The 26,489-nt window shown below is 39.8% G+C and overlaps 1 protein-coding gene across 1 annotated transcript in view; it reads right to left on the bottom strand.

Annotated features, from left to right (window-relative positions):
- The window catches only part of WDR49 (WD repeat domain 49), a 164,725-nt gene that overhangs the window by 82,641 nt on the left and 55,595 nt on the right, over positions 1 to 26,489 (bottom strand). The window contains exons 6-7 of the mRNA XM_069595505.1: positions 26,309 to 26,457; positions 1,535 to 1,768 (exon numbers count right to left, since the gene is read on the bottom strand). Coding sequence (XP_069451606.1) covers positions 1,535 to 1,768; positions 26,309 to 26,457 — 383 coding nt within the window. The remainder of the gene's footprint in view (positions 1 to 1,534; positions 1,769 to 26,308; positions 26,458 to 26,489) is intronic.

Genomic DNA, 26,489 nt, shown 5'->3' with positions numbered 1-26,489 from the left:
ACTTGACTGCAATATATATTTTTTGCAATTATAAATGTTACACAATGTTAAAGTGTTTCTCCATAGTTTAGCTGATAATAGGAAACATTTCTGTATAATACACAGCTCTACATACTTTATACACACTTTAACATTGCATTTAATTATTTATACTTTTGACCTCAGAAATAAAAGAGGCATCAATATCCAACTCATTTGTACAGAGATTCTTTGCATGTAATATTCCACATGTGCATATTCTGTTGTTGCCTATAACTGGCATATCCTTGTGTTATTTTGGCTTTATCTTCATATTCCAAATGGAAGATTCCTGACTTTCTTTTCCAGACCTGAATTCCTCATGGAAAATGGCTCATCTTACGGTCAGGCAATATATGATCATAACATCTACACATAAACTCAGCACTTTAACTCTGCAAATCTCAATTAGCAGAACATTCTTCTGGAGAGAAATATATCTCTCAGTGGCCACCAGGGAGCCAAATTAACTGGCTGCCTTCATACAGTTCAGTAAAACATTTACTAGGGAATGTTTCCCCCCCCAGATGGAATTCGAAATGGATTGTTTAGTAAAGGACTTTCATCTCCTAGAATAACCAGCACAGTATTTGAAGCAGTGACATGACACACTACTCATTACTAACAAAGGCCTTTCCTCCTGTTGCACACCATCTGAACTACTCATTTCTGCGTGGATGCAGAAGCTTCTGCAGAAAGGAAAGTAGAATGGGCTGGAGTTATTGTTTAATCAGCCATAAGCTGGATACTGGCTGTCGGCTTGGCTCCTGCTGTTCGGTGACTGTAAGGCCTGGGGTGATCATGGCCACAAACTAAGCTCCAAGGGCAATGAAAAGGATTGCTCCACTCCCTCCACGATACCCACAGGCTGGCCCTCCCTGTCCTCTAAGAAGGGCTGTGGTCCCTGTGGCGTCTCCACTCCAGAGCAGCCCATTTTCTCATTGATATGCAGGGAGTGCTCCCATAAGCAAAGGCTGCAAAGCGTCATTAACGTGGTGGGGAGACAAACAACACTCGAGCTGCATACCAAGTGGCAGCACATTTAACAGAATCATTTTATTATGAATACATTCTGGGCCTGCCACAGCGAGCCACTCGCCGAAACTGTGCCGGCAAAATGGATCTTTGCTAATTACATTTCATGCATATTTCAGATCTTTCCACAGGGATGCAGGGGGATGGTGATGGTGTGCGTAAAAGGGAATTTTACAGCCAGGTTCACTTGCATTTGGCATCAAGAGCCAAACTAGTGGGTAACAAAGATAAGTTCAATTACATTCCATGTTGTGTTTGCTTTAGCTGGAATACTTCCTCTGAGTAACTCTATCAGTGCTGCTGCGGTCGCTGGTTGAAAATGAAATTACTCTCCAAATCCACCCGAATACACATTATTGCAGGAAAGCACACAGCTTAAATAATTTCTTTCCCACCTTTCCTTTTCTATATTTGTCCCCAGATTGAATTAAGGAATTGAATGTGGGCACATGTTAGGAGAGTGACAGAAAAGCATCATTACCTGCTTCAAGACTGAATTGTAAAGTACACAAGTGACTGCCTTCTTGTGGCTTGTCACCCTCTTGCCGGCTTCACTTTTCATTGCCAGCAAAGCTAGCTGGTTATTGAACGAGATGAAGAGTCGTCCATGGGCTTCATCAAAGTGGAAGAGACACCTGAAGTCCTGACTCTTGGGGAAAAAGCAAGAGATCCTCTGGATGGACAGTTGATGCTGAATATCCCAGAGTCTCAAAACCTGTAGGAAAAGTAACAGAGTCATAGGACTATGTCAAGAACAATTCTAATTTTCTAACCAAATTTTCTCTAGCTCACCCTCAACGTCAGGCAGGCTCCCCATAGTGCTGTTAACTATTCGTCCTTATCTTATAAAACACATTTTTTTTTGGATTTCCCTTTTCTGTTTCAGTATTTCCTCAACTGTAATCTCTTCTAGGGAAGGGATTTTGTTTTGTCTCAGTCCTCAGAAAAATGGTTGCATTAAGAAAGGCAATGCCAAAAATGCTCAAACTACTGCACAATTGCACTCATCTTACATGCTAATAAAGTAATGCTCAACATTCTCCAAGCCAGACTTCAGCAATACATGAACCATGAACTTCCTGATGTTGAAGCTGGTTTTAGAAAAAGGCAGAGGAACCAGAGATCAAATTGCCAACATCTGCTGGATCATGGAAAAAGCAAGAGAGTTCCAGAAAAACATCTATTTCTGCTTTATTGACTATGCCAAAGCCTAAATTGTGGAAAATTCTGAAAGAGATGGGAATACCAGACCACCTGAATTGCCTCTTGAGAAATCTGTATGCAGGTCAAGAAGCAACTGTTAAGACTGGACATGGAACAAGAGACTGGTTTCAAACAGGAAAAGGACTACATCAAGGCTGTATATTGTCATCCTGCTTATTTAACTTCTATGCAGAGTACATCATGAGAAACGCTGGACTGGAAGAAGCACAAGCTGGAATCAAGATTGCCGGGAGAAATATCAATAACCTCAGATATGCAGATGACACCATCCTTATGGAAGAAAGTGAAGAAGAACTAAAAAGCCTCTTGATGAAAGTGAAAGAAGAGAGTGAAAAAGTTGGCTTAAAGCTCAACATTCAGAAAACGAAGATCATGGCATCTGGTCCCATCACTTCATGGAAAATAGATGGGGAAACAGTGGAAACAATGTCAGACTTCATTTTGGGGGGCTCCAAAACCACTGCAGATGGTAATTGCAGCCATGAAATGAAAAGATGCTTACTCCTTGGAAGAAAAGTTATGACCACCCTACATAGCATATTCAAAAGCACAGACATTACTTTGCCAACTAAGGTCCGTCTAGTCAACGCTATGGTTTTCCTGTGGTCATGTATGGATGTGAGAGTTGGACTGTGAAGAAGGCTGAGCGCTGAAGAATTGATGCTTTTGAACTGTGGTGTTGGAGAAGACTCTTGAGGTCCCTTGGACTGCAAGGAGATCCAACCAGTCCATTCTGAAGGAGATCAGCCCTGGGATTTCTTTGGAAGGAATGATGCTAAAGCTGAAACTCCAGTACTTTGGCCACCTCATGCAAAGCGTTGACTCATCAGAAAAGACTGATGCTGGGAGGGATTGGGGGCAGGAGGAGAAGGTGACGACAGAGGATGAGATGGCTGGATGGCATCACTGACTCGATGAACATGAGTTTGAGTGAACTCCCGGAATCTGTGATGGACAGGGAGGCCTGGCGTGCTGCGATTCATGGCGTCGCAAAGAGTCGGATACGACTGAGAGACTGAACTGAACTGAACTGTGTTAGGAAGAATAATTGTCTTCAAAGATATCCATGTGCTAATTCTTGGAAAATGTAAAATTAAGGCCTTTGAGATGGAGAGATAATCCTGGTTGATTTGGACCAGTCCAGTGTCATCACAGGGCTTCCCAGTGGCTCAGTGGTAGAGAGTCCATCTGTCAATGAAGGAGATGTGGGTTTTATCCCTGGGTGAGGAAGCTCCTCTGGAGATGGAAATAGCAATCCACTCTAGTATTCTACCTGGGAAATTCCATGGACAGAAGAGCCTGGCAGGCTATAGTCCCTGGGGTCACAAAAGAATAGACATGACTTAGTGACTGAACTTTTTCACTCTCCTCTTTCACTTTCATCAAGAGGCTTTTTAGTTCTTCTTCACTTTTGGCCATAAGGGTGGTGTCATCTGCATATCTGAGATTATTGTTATTTCTCCCAGCAATCTTGATTTCGGCTTGTGCTTCCTCCAGCCCAGTGTGTCTCATGAGGTAATCTGCATATAGGTTAAATAAGCAGGGTGACAATATACAACCTTGACACACTCCTTTTCCTATTTGGAACCAGTCTGTTGTTCCATGTCCAGTCCTAACTGTTGTTTCCTGACCTTCATACAGATTTCTCAAGAGGCAGGTCAGGTAGTCTGATATTCCCATCTCTTTCAGAATTTTCCAAAGTTTATTGTGATCCACACTGTCAAAGGCTTTGGCATAGTCAATAAAGCAGAAATAGATGTTTTTCTGGAACTCTCTTGCTTTTTTGATGATCCAAAAGATGTTAGCAATTTGATCTCTGGCTCCTCTGCCTTTTCTAAAACCAGCTTGAACATCTGGAAGTTCATGGTTCATATATTGTTGAAGCCTGGCTTGGAGAATTTTGAGCATTACTTTACTAGCATGTGAGATGAGTGCAATTGTGTGGTAGTTTGAGCATTCTTTTGCATTGTCTGTCTTAGGGATTGGAATGAAAACTAACCTTTTCCAGTCCTGTGGCCACTGCTGAGTTTTCCAAATTTGCTGGCATATTGAGTGTAGCACTTTCACAGCATCATTTTTCAGGATTTGAAATAGCTCCACTGGAATTCCATCACCTCCACTAGCTTTGTTCATAGTGATGCTTTCTAAGGCCCACTTGACTTCACATTCCAGGATGCCTGGCTCTAGGTGAGTGATCACACCATCATGATTATCTGGATCATGAAGATCTTTTTTGTATAGTTCTGTGTATTCTTGCCACTTCTTCTTAATATCTTCTGTTTCTCTTAAGTCCATACCAATTCTGTCCTTTATTGAGCCCATCTTTGCATGAAATGTTCCCTTGGTATCTCTAATTTTCTTGAAGAGATCTCTAGTCTTTCCCATTCTGTTGTTTTCCTCTATTTCTTTGCACTGATCGCTGAGGAAGGCTTTCTTATCTCTTCTTGCTATTCTTTGGAACTCTGCATTCAAATGGGAATATCTTTCCTTTTCTCCTTTGCTTTTCACTTCTCTTCTTTTCACAGCTATTTCTAAGGCCTCCTCAGTCATTTTCCTTTTCTGCATTTCTTTTTCTTGGGATGGTCTTGCTCCCTGTCTCCTGTACAATGTCATGAACCTCTGTCCATAGTTCATCAGGCATTCTGTGTATCAGATCTAGTCCTTTAAATCTATTTCTCACTTCCACTATATATTCTTTAGGGATTGTACCTGAATGGTCTAGTGGTTTTCCCCACTTTCTTCAATTGAGGTCTGAATTTGGCAATAAGGAGTTGATGATCTGAGCCACAGTCAGCTCCTAGTCTTGTTTTTAGTAGAGAGTAAAAACAGTCTCCTAGACTGTATAGAGCTTCTTAATCTTAGGCTATGAAGAATATAATCAATCTGATTTCAGTGTTGACCTCTGGTGATGTCCATGTATAGAGTCTTCTCTTGTGTAGTTGGAAGAGGGTGCTTACCATGACCTGTGCATTCTCTTGGCAGAGCTCTATTAGCCTTTGCCCTGCTTCATTCTGTACTCCAAGGCCAAATTTGCCTGTTACTCCAGGTGTTTCTTGACTTTCTTCTTTTGCTTTCTAGTCCCCTATAATGAAAAGGACATCTTTTTTTTTTATTGTTAATTCTAGAAGGTCTTGTAGGTCTTCATAAAACTGTTCAACTTCAGTTTCTTCAGCATTTCTGGTCAGGGCATAGACTTGGATTACCATGATATTGAATGGTTTGCCTTGGAAATGAATAGAGATCACTCTATCATTTTTGAGACTGCATCCAAGTACTGCATTTTGGACTCTTTTGTTGACTATGATGGCTACTCCATTTCTTCTAAGAGATTCTTGCCCAGAGTAGTAGATAGAATGGTCATCTGGGTTAAATTCACCCTTTCCAGTCCATTTTAGTTCGCTGATTCCTAAAATGTTGATGTTCACTCTTCCCATCTCCTGATTGATCACTTCCAACTTGCCTTGATTCATGGACCTAACATTCCAGGTTCCTTTGCAATATTACTCTTTACAGCATCAGACCTTGCTTCCATCATCAGTCAAATCCACAACTGGGTGGTGTTTTTGCTTTGGCTCCATCTCTTTATTCTTTCTGGAGTTATTTCTCCGCTGATCTCCAGCAGCATAATCGGCACCTACCAACCTGGGGAGTTCATCTTTCAGCGTCTTATCTTTCTGCCTTTTCGTACTGTCCAAGGGGTTCTCAAGGCAGGAATAGTGAAGTGGTTTGCCATTCCCTTCTCCAGTGCACCACATTCTGTCAAAACTCTCTACTATGATCCGTCCACCTTGGGTGGCCCTACATGGCGTGGCTCATAGTTTCATTGAGTTAGACAAGGCTGTGGACCATGTAATTAGATTGTTAATTTTCTGTGATTATGGTTTTTAGTCTGTCTGCCCTCTAATGGAAAAGGGCAGACAGACTGCCCTTATTGCAGAAAGTGAAGAAGAACTAAAGAGCCTCTTGATAAAAGTGAAAGAGGAGAGTGAAAGTGTTGGCTTATGGCTTAAATTCAGAAAACTAAGATCCTGGCATCTGATCCCATCACTTCATAGCAAATAGATGAGGAAACAGTGGAAACAGTGACAGACTTAATTTTGAGGGGCTCCAAAATCACTGCAGATGGTGACTGCAGCCATGAAATTAAAAGATGTTTACTCCTTGGAAGAAAAGTTGTGACCAACATAGACAACATATTAAAAAGCAGAGACATTACTTTGCCAACAAAGGTCCATCTAGTCAAGGCTATGGTTTTTCCAGTGGTCATGTGTAGATGTGAGAGTTGGATTGTGAAGAAAGCTGAGCACCGAAGAACTGATGCTTTTGAGAAGACTCTTGAGAGTCCCTTGGACTGCAAGGAGATCCAACCACTATCTCAGGAAATCAGTCCTGAATATTCATTGGAAGTATTGATGTTGAAGCTGAAACTCAAATACTTTGGCCACCTCATGCGAAGAGATGGCTCATTTGAAAAGACCCTGATGCTGGCAAAGATTGAAGGCAGAAGAAGAAGGGGAAGACAGAGGACAAGATGGTTGGATGGCATCACCAACTCAATGGACATGAGTTTGAGTCAACTCTGGGAGTTGGTGATGGACAGGGAGGCCTGGCATGCCGCAGCCCATGGGGTCACAAAGAGTCAGACACAACTGAGTGACTGAACTGAACTGAACTGAAGTGACTAAACAACAATATAACCACAGGGAGATTAAAGTTACAGAATGTAAGATAAACTCTGCCGAGGGCTTCCCTGGTAGCTCACTCGCCCGCAATGCAGATGACTGGGATTTGATTACTGGGTTAGGAGGATCCCCTGGAGAAGGAAGTGGCAAGTCACTGCAGTATTCTTGCCTGGAGAATTTCATGGATATAAGAGCCTTGGCAGGCTACAGTCCATGGGGTCTCAAGAGTCGGACACGACTCAGCAACTAAAACCACCACCAGTGTTCCTAGTTTGGAGGATGAAGAAAAGGGGCTATGAACCAAGGGAGTTGGAAAAGGCAAGGAAACAAATTCTCCTCCAGGGCCTCCAGAAAAGAAGACAGCCCTGTGAGTACGTTGATTTTAGTCCAGTGAGACCCAGGCTACCATTCTAACCTACAAAACATAAAAGGTGTGCTGTTGCAAACCATTGAGTTTGTGGGTATCGGTCAAAGTAGCAGAAGAAAACGGATACAATCTCTTTCTCTATATAGCTAGTGAATAGATAATAGGTAGATGGATAGATAATATATGTATTTTTTGTGAAACAAAATTCTTTACTGTCTGCGTTACCAGGGATGTCCGTTAAAGGAATCAAGTTCAGATAACACAGACAATTAAGGCACAAAAATGCCACACACGTGGAGGAGCACTGAAGGAAATGGGAAGAGGAGCTCTGCAGATGGCAGTGTTGCCACCGTCAGTCATGGAGTAGAAGCAACAGTTCAGTGAGGGAGAATCAGGCTTTCCTGGCGGCTCGGAGGGTAAGGAATTCGGCTGCAATGCAGGAGAGCCAGGTTCAATACCTGGGTGGGGAAGATCCCCTGGAGAAAGGAAAGGCTACCTACTCCAGTATTCTTGCCTGGAGAATTCCATGGACAGAGGAGCCTGGCGAGCTACAGTCCATAAAGTTAGAGAGAGTTGGGCATGACTGGTTGACTAATACTTTTGGTGAGGGAGAGTCAGAATGAGAGGGAAAAACCCTTCCAAAGGGGGCTTCAGGCCAGTTCTAGGGCCAGATTTCTTCGGTTGTCATCTTGCCTCTGTCCCTTACTGCAGAGTCAACTCTAGTAGGTTTCTTTGTCTCTCTGAATTTTTGATGTGATACCTACCTGAAAAGTGAAAGGGAAAGTCACTCAGTCGTGTCCAATTCTTTGCAACCCCATGGACTATACAGTCCTTGGAATTCTACAGGCCAGAATACTGGAGTGGCTAGCCACTTCCTTCTCCAGGGGATCTTCCCAATCCAGGGATCAAACCCAGGTCTCTCATGTTACAGGTAGATTCTTTACCAGCTGAGCCACCCCCTAGCCAGCTGAGAGAAGCCCAAGAATACTGGAGTGGGTAGCCTACTCCTTCTCCAGTGGATCTTCCTGACCCAGGAATCGAACCAGGGTTTCCTGCATTGCAGGCAATTCTTTACCAACTGTGCTATCAGGGAAGCCTGGTACCTATGTAATCTGACCCTATAAAGATTGAATGAGTGGCATGATGAGCTGTACATAGTAAGTGCCCAATAAATGTTTTATTATTAAATGTATTTTATTCCTTTTTGTTATATAAATATTAGAACCTTAGAGCAGAAAAACTTTATTTCAAATAAACTAGTGTGCTTTATCCAGTGTGAGAATTATTTCTAAATTATCTATAAAAGATGGCCTCTTTACACAAGTGTTTATTACTCCATAAGGCAAGTGACCCTGTAGTTTTAACCTATTTTAAATGTTATACTCCTTTGGGGGAAAGAATCAGCTGAAAACGATGGCCCATCCCCTCCTCTTAAATGCACATGTTCATATATGAGCACAATACTCCATGTAATTTCTTTGGATACATAGACACACGAATCTCCCATGCAGATCCTGGGATCCCATGGGATAGGAATTCCTATAGCATTATGATAAGCCACAGACTTCCTCTTCTACCTTTTGATTCTATCCTACTCTCTTTCCCTACATCTACATAAGCCTCTTCATACAGCTCTTGTCCAGGGTAGACGACCCCAGTCCTTCTAAATCATAGCATCATTTGTAGATCCCACTCTTGATTCTCTCACTTTGTCTTTTTGTTTTTTTTAACTTTCTCTCCAGGGAGGTTGGTCATCCAGGCCTTGATAACTTTTTCTAAAAAATGTAATAAGATATGTCCATTGTGTAATATCCAATAGCATCAAAATGGTTTTTTTAAAATCAATTCATCCCTCTCAATCCCAAGTCCCCATCCCCCCCCACCCCCCCCCTACTCTCAGAGACAGCCTTCTTTGACTCTTTCTGAGTTATGGTTTTCTCCCTAACACCAAATAATAGCTGTGTGTGTGTGTGTGTGTGCATGCATATGTGCCTGTGTGAATAGAGCAAATATTAACTGTACATTGAATAACACTCTCTTCTGAAAGAAATACTTACTTACACTCCTATTCTCCCTTTCTCATCCCCTTTACCCAATCTAACCATTGTATTTTTTAGTCCTAAACATTGTGTGTGTTAAGTTGCTTCAGTTGTCTCTGATTCTTTGTGACCCCATGGACTGTAGCCTGCCAGGCTCCTCTGTACATGGGGATTCTCCAGGCAAGACAACCAGAGTGAGTTGCCATACACTCTTCCAGGGGATCTTCCCCACCCAGGGATCAAACCTATGTCTCCTGTGGCTCCTGCATTGCAGCTGGATTCTTTACCCCTGGTCACCAGGGAAGTCCTAGTGTCATACATTTTAAAATACTATATTTACACATGCTTCAGCAATACGTGAACAATGAACTTCCTGATGTTCAAGCTGATTTTAGAAAAGGCAGAGGAACCAGAGATCAAATTGCCAACATCCGCTGGATCATGGAAAAAGCAGAAGAGTTCCAGAAAAACATATATTTCTGCTTTATTGACTATGCCAAAGACTTTGACTGTGTGGATCCCAATAAACTGTGGAAAATTCTGAGAGAGATGGGAATACCAGACCACCTGACCTGCCTCTTGAGAAATCTGTATGCAGGTCAGGAAGCAACAGTTAGAACTGGACATGGAACAACAGACTGGTTCCAAATAGGAAAAGGAGTACGTCCAGGCTGTATATTGTCACCCTGCTTATTTAACTTATATGCAGAGTACATCATGAGAAATGCTGGACTGGGATAAACACAAGCTGGAATCAAGATTGCCGGGAGAAATATCAATAACTTCAGATATGCAGATGACACTATCCTTATGGCTGAAAGTGAAGAGGAACTAAAGAGCCTCTTGATGAAAGTGAAAGTGGAGAGTGAAAAAGTTGGCTTAAAGCTCAACATTCAGAAAACAAAGGTCATGGCATCCAATCCCATCACTTCACGGGAAATGGATGGGGAAACAGTGGAAACAGTGTCAGACTTTATTTTGGGGGGCTCCAAAATCACTGCAGATAGTGACTTCAGCCATGAAATGAAAAGATGCTTACTCCTGGGAAGAAAAGTTATGACCACCCTACATAGTATATTGAAAAGCAGAGACATTAGTTTGCCAACTAAGGTCCTAGTCAAGGCTATAGTTTTTGCAGTGGTCATGTATGGATGTGAGAGTTGGACTGTGAAGAAGGCTGCGCACCGAAGAATTGATGTGTTTGAACTGTGGTGTTGGAGAAGACCCTTGAGAGTCCCTTGGACTGCAAGGCGATCCAATCAGTCCATTCTGAAGGAGATCAGCCTGGGATTTCTTTGGAAGGAATGATGCTAAAGCTGAGAAACTCCAGTACTTTGGCCACCTCATGTGAAGAGTTGACTCATTGGAAAAGACTCTGATGTTGGGAGGGATTGGGGGCAGGAGGAGAAGGTGACGACAGAGGATGAGATGGCTGGATGGCATCACTGACTCGATGGACGTGAGTCTGAGTGAACTCCTAGAGTTGGTGATGGACAGGGAGGCCTGGCGTGCTGCGATTCATGGGGTCGCAAAGAGTCGGACACAACTGAGCGACTGAACTGAACTGAACACATTAATTAATGTACCATCAATAGAAGACAGTATATCTCTACTCACCAATATATAACAAGAACATCTTAGGGTCCCCAAGGGTCTATTTAAGCAAAGTGCTCAGAATTGAGCCAATATTTCAAGCGTGTTCTAACCACTGTTACAGACAATGTGACTTCTTTAAACACCTTATTTTTACATTAGCTGAATAAGCTATTCCAACATGCATTGCCCTTAACTTGAGGTCCTGACTGAGTAAAACTCTAAATATTATTCCCATGAATAAACAATCAAGGTAAACATCTAATATTCTGCCTTCAAAAATCTGATGCTATAAGCTAAAATTAGGATTTTTCTAGTTTCAAAGTATATGAATAAAATTTTGAATCCTAATTATATTATATTGATAACTCCTCCCTGATTTGTCCACATATCCCATGGAATACAGTAGATGGTAAATAGATATTTTCTTAATTTGTTGAAGGCTGTGGTTCATCTAATGACTATGTTTTTATCCAGCTCATTGATGAAAAATATTAGCTAGTGTAAGTCCAAAAATATAACACTTCCATAAACAAAGCTTGCCTCAACTTCTACAAGGTTATTTACCCAACTGCAGATCTCATCTAATTCACAAGAAAATGTTATGAGGATTTTTCAGAAATCTTGCAGAAATGAGGATGCTTGGGGTAAACCGGATCATGGCATCCAGTCCCATTACTTCATGGCAAATAGATGGGGAAACCGTGGAAACAGTGGCAGACTTTATTTTGGGGGGCTCCAAGGCCTCTTGATGAAAGTGAAAGAGGAGAGTGGAAAAAGTTGGCTTAAAGCTCAACATTCAGAAAATGAAGATCGTGGCATCTGGTCCCATCACTTCATGGGAAATGGATGGGGAAATAGTGAAAACATTGTCAGACTTTATTTTGGGGGGCTCCAAAATCACTGCAGATGGTGATGGCAGCCATGATATTAAAAGACTCTTACTCCTTGGAAAGAAAGTTATGACCAACCTAGACAGCATACTAAACAGAGACATTACTTTGCCAAAAAAGGTCTATCTAGTTAAGGCTCTGGTTTTTCCAGTGGTCATATATGGATGTGAGAGTTGAACTGTGAAGAAAGCTGAGCGATGAAGAATTGATGCTTTTGATTTCCTTTAGGATGGACTGGTTGGATCTCCTTGAAGTCCAAGGGACTCTCAAGAGTCTTCTCCAACACCACAGTTCAAAAGCATCAATTTTTCGGCACTCAGCTTTCTTTATAGTCCAACTCTCACATCCATACATGACCACTGGAAAAACCATAGCCTGACTAGACAGTCTTTGTTGACAAAGTAATGTCTCTGCTTTTTAATATGCTGTCTAGGTTGGTCATAACTTTCCTTCCAAGGAGTAAACATCTTTTAATTTCATGGCTGCAGTCACCATCTGCAGTGATTTTCAGTCAGTTCAGTTCAGTGATGCCACCCAGCCATCTCATCCTCTGTCATCCCCTTCTCCTCCTGCCCCCAATCCCTCCCAGCATCAGAGTCTTTTCCAATGAGTCAACTCTTCATGTGACATTTAGTCACATTCAATTAAATGAAAAATTAAAAATAGATGAGTGATAACCTCTACTCTATGACACGTGAGTTCCTGCTATCAGCAATCAAAACTAGAGGTGCTTTTTAAAAATCATAATGTGTAATTTATTAATTTTTCTTAAAATTAATTTTTACTTTTCTTCTTTCCCTCCTTCCCTTGAAGAACCCTTAATTCTCATAATTAGTGATCCTACTAAGTTCCCTTCCATCTTTAACTATCTGATTTTTATTTCTGCCAAGAATCAAAGCCAACAACATTTATATACTGTCATCAATGTACAACACAGTGTTTCTTTTTTTTAAATTTATTTAGTTTAATTGGAGGCTAATTACTTTACAATATTGTATTGGTTTTGCCATATCTTGACATGAATCCGCCACGGGTGTACATGTGTTCTCCATCCTGAGCCCCCGTCCCACCTCCCTCCCCATCCCATCCCTCTGGGTCATCCCAGTGCACCAGCCCCGAGCATCCTGTATCATGCATCAAATCTGGACTGGTGATTCGTTTCACATATGATATTATACATGTTTCAATGCCATTCTCCCAAATCATCTCACCCTTGCCCTCTCCCACAGAGTCCAAAAGACTGTTCTATATATCTGTGTCTCTTTTGCTGTTTCACATACAGGGTTATCATTACCATCTTTCTATAATTCCATATATATGTGTTATTATACTGCATTGGTGTTTTTCTTTCTGGCTCACTTCACTCTGTATAATAGGCCCCAGTTTCATCCACCTCATTAGAACTGATTCAAATGTATGCTTTTTAATGGCTGAGTAATACTTCATTGACATAATAGGCCCCAGTTTCATCCACCTCATTAGAACTGATTCAAATGTATTCTTTTTAATGGCTGAGTAATACTCCATTGCAACACAGTGTTTCTGTCCTCCCAGAAATAATGTCATGGCATGTGACTTCCCATATGATTTTCAATTTTTCCTATACTTACATAATTTATGATAGTGATTCTTAATCTTGATGATAGAAATACCAATGGTGTTTGAGAAAATGCTTATTTTTGGGCCCTTTTCCACAACCAATTAAATCAGACTCTCTGAGGATGGGGCTCAAGCATGAGTTTTCTTTAATTTCCCAAGTATTTCCATTGTATTATACTTTAGCTTCTCAACTTGCTTTTAAGGTCAATACTAATCTCCTTGAACAAGGCCTCTTTCTCTCAGCTTAATCAGTAATATCATGTGGCTTGGCTTTCAGTTCAGTCACTCAGTCATGTCCAACTCTTTGCAACTCCATGAACCACAGCACGCCAGGCCTCCCTGTCCATCACCAACTCCCAGAGTCCACCCAAACCCATGTCTATAGAGTCGGTGATGCCATCCAACCATCTTATCCTTTGTCGTCCAGTTCTCCTCCTGCCCTCAATCTTTCCGCGCATCAGGGTCTTTTCAAATGAGTCAGCTCTTCGCATGAAGTGGCCTAAGTATTGGAATTTCAGCTTCAACATTAGTCCTTCCAATGAATACCCAGGACTGAGCTCCTTTAGGATGGACTGGTTGGATCTCCTTGCAGTCCAATGGACCTCAAGAGTCTTCTCCAACACCACAGTTCAAAAGCATCAATTCTTTGGCACTCAGCTTTCTTTATAGTCCAACTCTCATATCTGTACATAACTACTGGAAAAACCATACCCTTGACTAGACAGACCTTTGTTGACAAAGTAATGTCTCTGCTTTTTAATATGCTCTCTAGGTTGGTCATAACTTTCTTCCAAGGAGTAAGCATCTTTTAATTTCATGGCTGCAGTCACCAACTGCAGTGATTTTGGAGCCAGAAAAATAAAGTCAGCCACTGTTTCCATTGTTTCCCCATCTATTTGCCATGAGGTGATGGGACCGGATGCTATGATCTTAGTTTTCTGAATGTTGAGCTTTAAGCCAACTTTTTCACTCTCCGCTTTCACGTTCATCAAGAGGCTCTTTAGTTCTTCTTCACTTTCTGCCATAAAGGTGGTGTCATCTGCATATCTGAGGTTATTGATATTTCTCCCAGCAGTAGTGATTCCAGCTTGTGCTTCCTGCAGCCCAGCGTGTCTCATGATGTACTCTGCATATAAATTAAATAAGTAATATCATGTGGTTTGGCTTTAAAAGCCAGATAACTGTGCTCCCCTAATCAGCCTATAGCTCTTTAATCATGAAAAATATCTCACATTAATTCTATTTTCTTTGCAAAATGTCACTTAAATAACTATTTATTATTTGAGAATTCTTGATTTTCCTCTTTTTTATGTTCATGTTGACTTCTGGAAGAGAATTATGCCACATTTCAGAAAGGAGTATATTTAATATCATTTTACATTCCAAATATCTTGAGAGGTTTCCTTTATTCTTAGTAGGGAAAATAAAGAAATGGGCAAACATCCAGGCTTAAAAATTATCATTGAGTAAATGATTATTTTTTAATTTATATTTTCCATAAATTCTCATCTAAACTGCACTTTCTATTTTCATCACGATACCTGAGAACTTGTGATGCTTGTCCAAACACAGACTTACTAAGTCTAGTCCTTGAAATGATTTATACACGGCTCTTTATTTCATCTCCATTTTTACAGTGTTAGGAGGAATAAATATCCAAGCTTGTGATTTTATATCAAGGCAGAATTTAGTTTTTCATATAATAATGAAGACATCTTTCTACTTAATCTTTATCTTGTTACCACTTAATAATGCAGGATTATGAAAGCAAATCCCATACGAATCATAAATAGCACTAGAAATCAAAGATGGAGACTCCAGACATCCTGATCCTCATTTTAATACTACTCAGGTCTGTCAGTTTAGGTGTATTATATTACCTTTCCATTTCCTCATGTTTATACAGAATGGGCCCCTGCCAGCTTTGAAATTCTGCCAATTTTTTTGGAATGTACTGAAATTGCTCAATCCATTATCTATAGGTTCCAAAATAACAAAATGGAAGCAGTTTCAAGAAAGGGTATTGTGAAAATTGGGGTAAAGAAATGTAGTCTAATTTTACTGAGGAATTTCTTCCTGCTTCCTGCTAGAGATGGGCAGAATCATTTCACACAGGCACAACAAAACTATAACGTTTGCAACCCTATGGACCAGAGCCTACCAGGTTCCTCTGTCCATGGGATTTCCCAGGCAAGAATACAGGAGTGGATTACCATGCTCTCCTCCAGTGCATCTTCCTGACCCAGGGATCGAACCCGCATCTCCTGTGGCTTGGGCATTTGATGTGGATTCTTTATTGCCAAGCCACTGGGGAAGCCTAATAAAACTATAATAAATAAATGAACAAAACTTTTTTTATCCTATAAATATTAGATTTATTAAGCACGTAACTTCATGGAAGGGTGGGTGCACAAATAGAGGTATGGATGGATATAGAATCTGTTTTCAGTGCACTTTTTAAAACCAAATCAGTATTATTTACATATTGGCAACATGTTCAAATTTAATTCAAAGTGGTTAGGGGAAAAACTGTAAAGTTTCCTAATAATGATAGAAAAGTGAGAAAAAAGTAGAAGACAGACCCCAGACAACTGTATCTAAATGAGACTTGTTTGACTGCATCAAACATTTGCTACTAAGTCCTGCCATCCTGCAGGGCATAGATATAAAATGACAATAAGAAAGAGAGGCAGAAAGAGAATATAGCACTAGGGGATTTTGAAGACAGCAGTGCAGCCGCTCAGCTCTCCAGGATAATCCACTAAAATGGATAGCCTACTTGCAGATACTAGGATAACAGGAACTGAGGGCATTGGCTCTTCTGAATATACCTTTATGTATTAACAAGTCTATTTATTTAGAATTTAAGCCTTGGGGTAATCCACAAAGGCATAATCAGTGAATGTTTAGAGGCAATTTTGTTAGACATGATATATACTGGCAAAAGTATTCTACTGAACACCTCAGTTAGTGTTTTTAACTTATATAACAGATCTTCTTTTAAGAAATATTTTTGCCATTTCCCCCCCCAGGATGAGATCTAATTTAAGATATTAGTTGGAAATTAAAATCTCTTGTGCTATTCACCCTTAAATTGTTACCATAGCCATTATTATCTATTTTTTTCATCATTTTCAATAAAAATGAGAGAAGACATACAGCTCTAAGACACAGATTTCTATTGTGTATCTGTTTGGTATTCTATCACTGACCTTGAAAAAGTCAAAATGCTTCTTAACACTATGAATTGTTTTGAAAAAAATCTCACTAATTTCCCAGTTCAAATTCAGCACTAAATTTAACTAACACCAACATTTTGTTTCAAAAGCTTTCTTTTTTCAGAACAAAAGTTCATTTGGGGGATTTTAAAATTTCAGTTAAATTGATTTTTTGGCTATTATCATTACTCACATAACACTGAAAAACATAACCAGTTTTTTTTCCCCAGGCTTTAAACAGAAGTTTTCAAACTTTGTGTTTCAAAGATTACTGTCCCTTTTTTATTTCACAAAGTAAACATGAACACTTTAAACTTCTTTCTTTTTTAAGCTCAATATTTATACTAACAACCTTTTTTGAAGAAAGTAAGTGAAAACCAACTAAAATAAGGGAACTCTGGTTCAAGTATCACTGCAGACTAGGTTTTTGTAGGGGGCTTTCCTGCTTCAAAGAAAAACAGCTCTGACTAAAGCATAATTTCTGTCGCCTTGCTGGATCTTCAGGGATTGCAGACAATCTCCACAGGTCCAAAAGAAGAAAGAGGTATAAGAAGCAAACTTAATATGGAGACAGTGAACAATAGGCATACACGAAGAGACTATAACCAGGAGCCTAAGCCTTGGGCCAGCACGACAACGGAGGCACTGAAGCAAGATTGCTCAATTAAAAGGACAAGGAAATAGGAAAATGCAGTAGCCTCAGGACAATAGCTTTCTTTATTTCCATATTGCAGAAACAAACACAAATCTTCTCTGGAGGAAAGCATTTTCAATTTCATTCTTCAGAATGTCTATAGTTTAGCAACAACCAAAAATGAGGTAACAATAAAGGATAACCAGACATAAAAAGGAAACATGTCACCATGTGGGAGAATCACCAGAACAGCAAATATCAAATTTGGTTCTCCAATGACTACAGGTATTAAAATTATCTGATAAGAAAATGCAGCAATTAACATGAAATTAAAGAGCTAAAAGTCAAAATCCCCCAAATGAGCAAAAAACAAAAGAGTATATACAATTAACAGGCAGTTAAAAAATGTTTTAGAAAAAAAGAATTGTTACATTTAAAAATTAAATGCATAGGTTATATAGAAAGTAGGCATATCCCATTATAAACACACCCATAAAAGTCAAGAATATGACAAGATGCCTTCTGAAATGTGGAGGAAAAACCTCAACAAGGAATGGAAACTTAGTGTACAATTTTTCTGGAAAGACCATTAAAAGAAGAAAAAAGTAAAATACAGAATATGTTATCTCAATATTTTAAAGATGTCACGTTCAAATTCAAGGGAAATCCAGTTCAAAAATTAATGTAATTTTTCATGGAACATGAATACTGATCCTAACATTTACTTTGAAAGATAAAATGCCAGTTCAGTTCAGTTCAGTCGCTCAGTTGTGTCTGATTCTTTGTGACCCCATGAACCGCAGCACGCCAGGCCTCCCTGTCTACCACCAATTCCCAGAGTCCACCCAAACCCATGTCCATTGAGTCAGTAATACCATCCAACCATCTCATTCTCTGTCTTCCCCTTCTCCTCCTGCCCTCAATCTTTCCCAGCATCAGGGTCTTTTCAAATGAGTCAGCTCTTTGTGTGAGGTGGCCAAAATATTGGAGTTTCAGCTTCAACATCAGTCCTTCCAATGAACACCCAGGACTGATCTCCTTTAGGATGGACTGGTTGGATCTCCTTGCAGTCCAAGGAACTCTCAAGAGTCTTCTCCAACACCACAGTTTAAAAGCATCAAATTTTTGGCACTCAGCTTTCTTTATAGTCCAACTCTCACATCCATACATGACCACTGGAAAAACCATAGCTTTGACTAGACAAACCTTTGTTGACAAAGTAATGTCTCTGCTTTTTAATATGCTGTCTAGGTTGGTCATAACTTTCCTTCCAAGGAGTAAACATCTTTTAATTTCATGGCTGCAATCACCATCTGCAGTGATTTTGGAGCCCAAAAACATAAAATCAGCCACTGTTTCTACTGTTTACCCATCTATTTCCATGAAGTGATGAGATCGGATGCCATGATCTTAGTTTTCTGAATATTGAGTTTTAAGTCAACTTTTTCACTCCCCTCTTTCACTTTCATCAAAAGGCTTTTTAGCTCCTCTTCACTTTCTGCCATAAGGATGGTGTCATCTGCATATCTGAGGTTATTGATCTTTCTCCTGGCAATCTTGATTCCAGCCTGTGCTTCCTGCAGCCCAGTGTTTCTCATGATGTACTCTGCATAGAAGTTAAATAAGCAGGGTGACAATATACAGCCTTGACGTACTCCTTTTCCTATTTGGAACCAGTCTGTTGTTCCATGTCTAGTTCTAATTGCTGCTTCCTGACCTGCATACAGGTTTCTCAAGAGGCAGGTCAGGTGGTCTGGTATTCCTATCTCTTGAAGAGTTTTCTACAGTTTACTGGGATCCACATAGTCAAAGGCTTTGGCATAGTCAATAAAGCAGAAATAGATGTTTTTCTGAAACTCACTTGCTTTTTTGATGATTCAGAGGATGTTGGCAATTTGATCTCTGGTTCCTCTGCCTTTTCTAAACCCAGCTTGAACATCTGGAAGTTCATGGTTCATGTATTGTTGAAGCCTGGCTTGGAGAATTTTGAGCATTACTTTACTAGCATGTGAGATGAGTGCAATTGTGCGGTAGTTTGAGCATTCTTTGGCATTGCTTTTCTTTGGGATTGGAATGCCAGAGGGTTGTTAAAATTAAAACAGAAAAACAGAAGTAGGAATTTCTCTGCCAGGCATCAGAGCATACAGAAAACTATGCTGGTTAAAACGGTGGTATATGCATGCAAGAAAGGACAGCCTAATGGAAAGAATAAAGCATTTAGGAACAAATTCGTGTATACGTGGAAATTCAAATAAGAACAATGGAATTTGAAACCAGTGAGTGAAAGTGAAGTCACAGTCATGTGGGACTCTTTTCGACCCCATGGACTGTAGCCTGCCAGGCTCCTCCATCCATGGGATTTTCCAGGCAAGAATACTGGAATGGGTTGTCATGTCCTTCTCCAGGGGATTTTCTGGGCCCAAGGATCAAACCTGGGTCTCCCACGCTGCCGGCAGACTCTTTACCATCTGAGCTACCGGGGAACAAATTATTCAAAACAATTATTCAAAAACCTCTTGGATACCCATTTGTAGAACAAAAAATTTTACACAAAAATAAACTGCAAAATTAAATGCAAAAAAAAATCAATAATAAAAAGAGTATTAGCTGAAACCAAAGTAGAATATGAAGTGTGGAACACATTCTTAAGCTAGATACAAAATCCATAGCCATAAAGAAAATCATTTCTTACACTCAGTTTTGCAAAAACTTAGAACTTTTGAATGATAAAAATTGTATAAACGGGTCTTCCCTGCTGATCCTGTGGTTAAGAATCTGCCTTGCAATGCAGGGGACACTGGATCAGTCCCTGGCCTGGGAAGATCCCACGTGTAGAGGAACAGCTAAGCTCTTAGACCACAACTACCGATCCCATGTGCCACAACTCTTGAAGCCTGCATGCTCTGGAGCCTGTGCTCTGTAACAAGAGAAGCCATTGCAGTAAGAGGCCCCCACACTGCAAACGGAGAAAGCCTGCAAGTAGCAATGAAGATCCAGCTCAGCCAATACATAAATAAATACAATAATTTTTTAACCTCACATGAACAAGCTTAAAAGCAGTATGCTTGAAAGAGGCAAAATACTTGCATCATATATAATAAGGGATAATCAATTTATTTCTCAAACTACAACTGCTGATAATAGTCCTGAGTTCAGTTAATAAGATAAAGAATTTAAAGGATAGCAAAAGAGACACGGACATAGAGAACAGACTTGTGGGCACAGTGGGAGAAGGAGAGGATAGGATGAGTTAAGAGCGCAGGACTGAAATATATACATTATCATGTGTAAAACAGATAGCCAGTGGGAATTTGTTATGTGACACAGGAAGCTCAAGTTGGTATTCAATGAAAACCTAAAGGGGTGGGATGGGGTGGGAAGTGGTAGGGTTCAAGAGAGAAGGGACATATGTATACCTATGGCTGATTCATGTTGATGTAAGACAGAAACCAATCCAACATTTTAAAGCAATTATCCTCCAATTAAAAATCAATAAATTTTTTTAAATCATGAAAAAGAAAATAAAGGACATGATCAGATAATGCACCATAAAAAAATAGAAATAGAAATGGTCAGTAAATAATTGAAGAAATTCATTCTAATTTTTTGTCCATTAGATTCACAAAAGAATGAGCACGTTAATGGTATCTGTCATTACCAAAGGATCTTCTTACGTGGCAGAGTGGTAAAGAATCCACTTGCTGATGCCGGAGACACAAAAGGTGAGGGTTTGATTCCTGGCTCAGGAGGATCCCTTGGAGTAGGAAATGTCTATCCACTCTGGTGTTCTTGCCTGAAAAATTCCATGGGAAAAGGAGCCTGGAGGGCTACAGTCCAGGGAGTCTCAAAGAGTCGGACATGACTGAGCACACACAACACACACAAACATCATTACCAAGAGTGCAGGGAAACAAACACCTTTACACGTCTCTGATGAATATGCCAATTGGCGCAATAATTCTGGATCTAAGCCATTCTTTCAGAATTGAATCCATGTTGACCCAATAGCATCATTTCTAAAAATTCATCTCTAGGAACATATCACAAAGAAATCAGCTTATGTGGTCTTAAACATGCGTATATGCATGTGTGTGTAGGTGTCATAGACACAATATCTCTTATAATCAACATGTGATTGAATAATTAAGGTTGACCATCCATACTATGAATTATTATGCAGCAGGTAAAAAAATCAGGTATATGTACACTCATAATGAAAGATCTGCAGGAGATATGGTTTAGGGAAAAGGAAGTGGCAGAAAAATATATATCACGTGACGCCATTTATAGAAAAGTAATAATAAATAGTACTTCGAATTTGTATACACACATAAGATGGTACATAAATAACAAATTATGACACCACCACATATTATAATGCAATATATCAATAAGACAATATGTAAGTATATGATAAAAATGTGAGACTCTACAGATCAAGTGTTAATAATAGCTATTTCTTGGAAGAGGAATTGATTTTAAGAGGATGAAGAAAAGGAATATTTACTTTTTTCCAACTTGCTTCCTCGTTTGCAATTTCTGCAAAAGATCATTAATCTGTTTACTTGTACAATTTAAACAAAATGAAACTGGCTTTGAGGAAATTTGAGGAGAAAGGGTATACAGGAGAGCCAGGAAGATAAACAGGTAAGAGCTAGTCACCAGCACAAGAGCCTTTGTATTTTCCTTACCAACCTTGGGACCGCAGTATAGAAACCACACTCTGGAAAAAGTCAAAACCTCAGACAAAAGATTAAGTTACAAACTGATCTGATTCTGGTGGCCAAATCAGGATGAGCAGCCTAAGAGAGGAGTTAGGAGCAATAGAAAAGCCTAATCAGATTTCCTGGTTGGAATGTCAACCCCCAGCAGAGGTATTTCCCAGAGGCTTTGAAAATCCTTTTACTTTCCATGGTGATTCCTCCTCTAAATGACCAAGTTATTGGTTCCCAGCAGGGCCATGCCATCAATCAGTGATTACCATTTTATGAGACAATTTAGGACTCAGAAACAAAATGCAATTGGACTATTGCTTCGTATAATATTAAATTCTACAGATAAATTTATTGTTTAATCATCACTGGAAAGCACAGTAGAGCAGTTTTCCAAAAAAGAATTGAAGTCTCAGGTCATTATTGGAGGAAGTTATTTAGATCTAAATTGCTTTGATTTGAAAATCCTCTAATTAGCAATTCATAGGCCAAAATATGGTTCAATCAAAGGCTTTTTGAAAAAAGAATGCTTTCTTTCGTTTTCCCCATTCCCTAAATTAACCCTAGTCCTATAAAATATCCAGAATTTTATGACAATAAAGCCAAAGATTAACCTGGTAGCTGAAAACCTGTTGTTTGTTGTGAAGACATACAGGCTAAGATTATTATGCATTTATCAAAGTGAAATGGATTTAGACTAATGTGAAAGACAGCATGACAAGCTTTATTACAAGGTAATGATTTAAAAGTCAAAGCAAAAATAGGATGATAAAATTGCCTTGAAAGAGACCAGGCAGTCTTAACATTAATGATAGCTATATGCAATTAATTTTAAGAACATTTTTTTCCACTTGCTTCTAAAGGTATACCACTTTTCAGGGAGTTCTATAATAATAAAATATCTGTTATTTCCTTCATACTTAGCTCTGATAAAGATTTGCTTACTTAACCAAGATTTATTAAGGACCTACTATGTGTATGGTGGGCTTCCCTCGTGGCTCAGTGGCAAAGAATCCGCCTGCAAATGCAGGAGACAAAGATTCGATCCCTGGGTCAGGAAGATGCCCTGGAGAAGAAAATGGCAACCCACTCCAGTATTCTTGCCTGGGAAATCCCATGGACAGTGGAGACCGGCAGGCTATAGTACACAGGGTCACAGAGTCACAGAGTCAGACACGACTTAGCAACTAAATACACAACAATACACATCAATAAAAAAATTCAAAGATATAAATTCAACAAATAATCTTTGCCTTTAAGCACTCAAAATCTAGTGAAAGATACAATATACATATACAATCTTCAAGTATACTTGTCAGACTGTGTGAAATTCAATAGTGGAAGTTAGAGCTAAAAGATCTTAGGAAATAGAACAACTAAATAAGTCTAAGGCATCAGAAAAGTTTTCATTCTGAGTTTCTTTGTTACTTGATATTCACAGTAATATGTCTTCACTTTAAACTGTCAACAAATAACCACTGAACAAACACTGCGAGGTGCAAAGCACTATGACTGATACCAATACATAAGCTGAAAAGATACAACCCAGCTTAAGACAGCAAACTAACAACTTCAGTACAACAGAACACATGCTCTAAGAAGGGACACAGGCATGATGGGAGTGCACAGAAACAAACACCTAGGTCTGCACAAAAGACTCCAAAAACGTCTGAAACTTCAAGGATAATAGGCTTTTGCCAGTCGAGCATGGAGGAGAGGGAAATGAAGACAGAGAGGAGGCACACAGCAGAACTATGAGGCTGCATGGTGGGAACAAAGTGTGATAGGCTGCAACATCAAATGAACAGAAGAGAAAAGCAGGAAGTGAGCTGGGCCTGGTCTGAGAATGAGTTTTATAGAAAAGCTTAAGAATTTTAGTGCTGATATTTAGAATGAGGGTAAGAGAAGATGTTGAAGAATTTTTCTTACAAACCACTTAATTAGCAGGATGGAGGCCAGACTGAAATGAGCCCAGTTTGCAAGAAGAAAGACATGCTAGGAAAACTTTGCCATGGTTTGGATGAAATAATTCAGAAGATGAGATTTTGGATTAGAGCTGTGGCTTCTGAGAGAGAGGTGAAGCTGATGAAAATATTTGATGGCAGAATCAACTGGAATTGGTAGTTTAGTGGTGAAGGAGATTTACAGTCTGATACACAGTATACTAAAATAAGCAAGTTTGGCAGAACTTATGTATCAGTTCAGTTCAGTGGCTCAATCATGTCCGACTCTTTGTGACCCCCATGGGCTGCAGCGCGGCAGGCCTCCCTGTCCATCATTAACTCCCAGATCTTGCTCAAACTCAAGTCCATTGAGTCGGTGATGCCACCCAACCATGTCATCCTCTCTAGTCCCCTTCTCCCCCTGCCTTCAATCTTTGCCAGCATCAGGGTCTTTTCAAGTGAGTCAGCATCAGGTGTCCAAAATATTGGAGCTTCAGCTTCAGCATCAGCCCTTCCAATGAATATTTAAGACTGATTTCCTTTATGATGGACTGGCTGGATCTCCTTGCAGTCCAAGGGACTCTCAAGCGTCTTCTCTAACACCACAGTTCAAAAACATCAATTCTTCGGCACTCAGTTTTCTTTATAGTTCAACTCATATCCATATGTGACTACTGGAAAAACCATAGCTTTGACTAGATGGACATTTGTTGTCAAAGTAATGTCTCTGCTTTTTAATATGCTGTCTAGATTGGTCATATATTTTCTTCCAAGGAGCAAGCATCTTTTAATTTCATGGCCGCTGTCACCATCTGCAGTGATTTTGGAGCCCCCCAAATAAAATCTTTCACTGTTTCCATTGTTTCCCCTTATGCATAACGTGAGGCTAAGGAGTTTAGGTGAATTTCTATTTTATTCTATTTAATTTTCACATATACATGTATCACTTCAGAATAAAATTAAAAGTCCGAGTCACTGAAAAACTCGCAAAGGCTGTCCCCAGTAAGTCTATAGCCTATCCATGTTCTCCTCACAATCAGGTTTCTTGAAATCTATCACATTTACTGGATCTATGTCAGGCATTATGTAAAACAGAAGCTTTATAGGGGAACAAATGACAAATTATTAGAAATAAGAAATTTACCTGGGAGATATGAGTTGTAAATAATATGGTCAGGCTATAACCCAGACTATCTGATTCTGGTACAATGTTTTTTCCATCCCTATATAGAATATGTATCAATATCATTAAATAGAATGGACAGACATATTTAACTGCAATTTCTTAATGTAATATCCTGCAGATTAACTTTGATTTTCAACTTTCTGAGACTCTTCAATAGCAAAGCAACACTGGTTCATTGTGTCTATTCCATATTTTTTAATTTGAATGCAATTGCTTTGCAGTGTTGTATTAGTTTCTGCTGTACAACAATGTGAATCAGCCATATATATATATATACACACACACACACATGTTCTTTCCCTCTTGAGTCTCCCTCCCACCCTTCCATCCCACCCCTCTAGGTCATCACAGAGGACAGATGTGCTTTACACCAGCTTCCCATTGCACGCATGCTAAGTCACTTCAGTCATGTCCGACTCTGTGCGACCCTATAGACTGCAGCCTGCCAGGGTCCTCTCTCTATGGGATTCTCCAGGCAAGAATACTGGAGTGGGTTGCAGTACTCTCCTCAGTGGGATCTTCCTGACCCTGGGATTGGACCCACATCTCTTACATCTACCTGCACTGGCAGGTGGGTTCTTTACCACGAGCACCAACTAGCTATCTATTTCACACGTGGTAGTGCATGTATGTCAATGCCACTCTCAATTCGTCCCATCCCCTCCAACCCCCACTGTGTCTACAAGTCCATTCCCTACATCTGTGATTCTATTCATCCATATCTTATCAAAGAAACATTTATCATTTCCATTTCGGTTTTTTTTTAATTGCGTTAATGAATACTTTGGAAACTTTCAAAACAACCCATTGAAAGAAAAGTGGAGTCACTCAGTCGTGTCCGATTCTTTGTGACCTCATGGACTGTAGCATTCCAGGCTCCTCCCTCCATGTGATTCAAAACAACCCATTGAAAGCTCAATAATAAGGAAATTTATGAGCACATGGTTTGAGGAACTTTTTAATGAAATAACTCATCCAGTTGCCCAGGACTATCCTAAATTATCATCAATATCTTTTTAAAAAATATAGATTTCCAAACCATGGTAGTAAGTCACTATATTTTAAAAATCTATACCATCTCTAAGAGGAATTTCAAATCAAAGAGAGATTTGGGTAGGAACTGGGGAGGCAGAACTAAATAAACTGAACGTACACTGCTACTTACCTTATCTCTGGAGAAACTGAAAAGTTGTTTTCTTGCAGCAAAGAACTGGACAGCTATCACACTGGCTGAGTGACCCCAAAGTACACCAACTGGCTTAGAGACAACATAGGGGTTCCAAAGGCAAACTTTGTTGTCAATGCCAGCAGTTGCTAATCAGAATTAGAAAGAAAAAAAAAATGTT

Source organism: Ovis canadensis, chromosome 1, assembly GCF_042477335.2.
Source record: "Ovis canadensis isolate MfBH-ARS-UI-01 breed Bighorn chromosome 1, ARS-UI_OviCan_v2, whole genome shotgun sequence".
NCBI lineage: Eukaryota > Metazoa > Chordata > Mammalia > Artiodactyla > Bovidae > Ovis > Ovis canadensis.
This window is presented reverse-complemented; position numbering and strand designations above follow the sequence as displayed.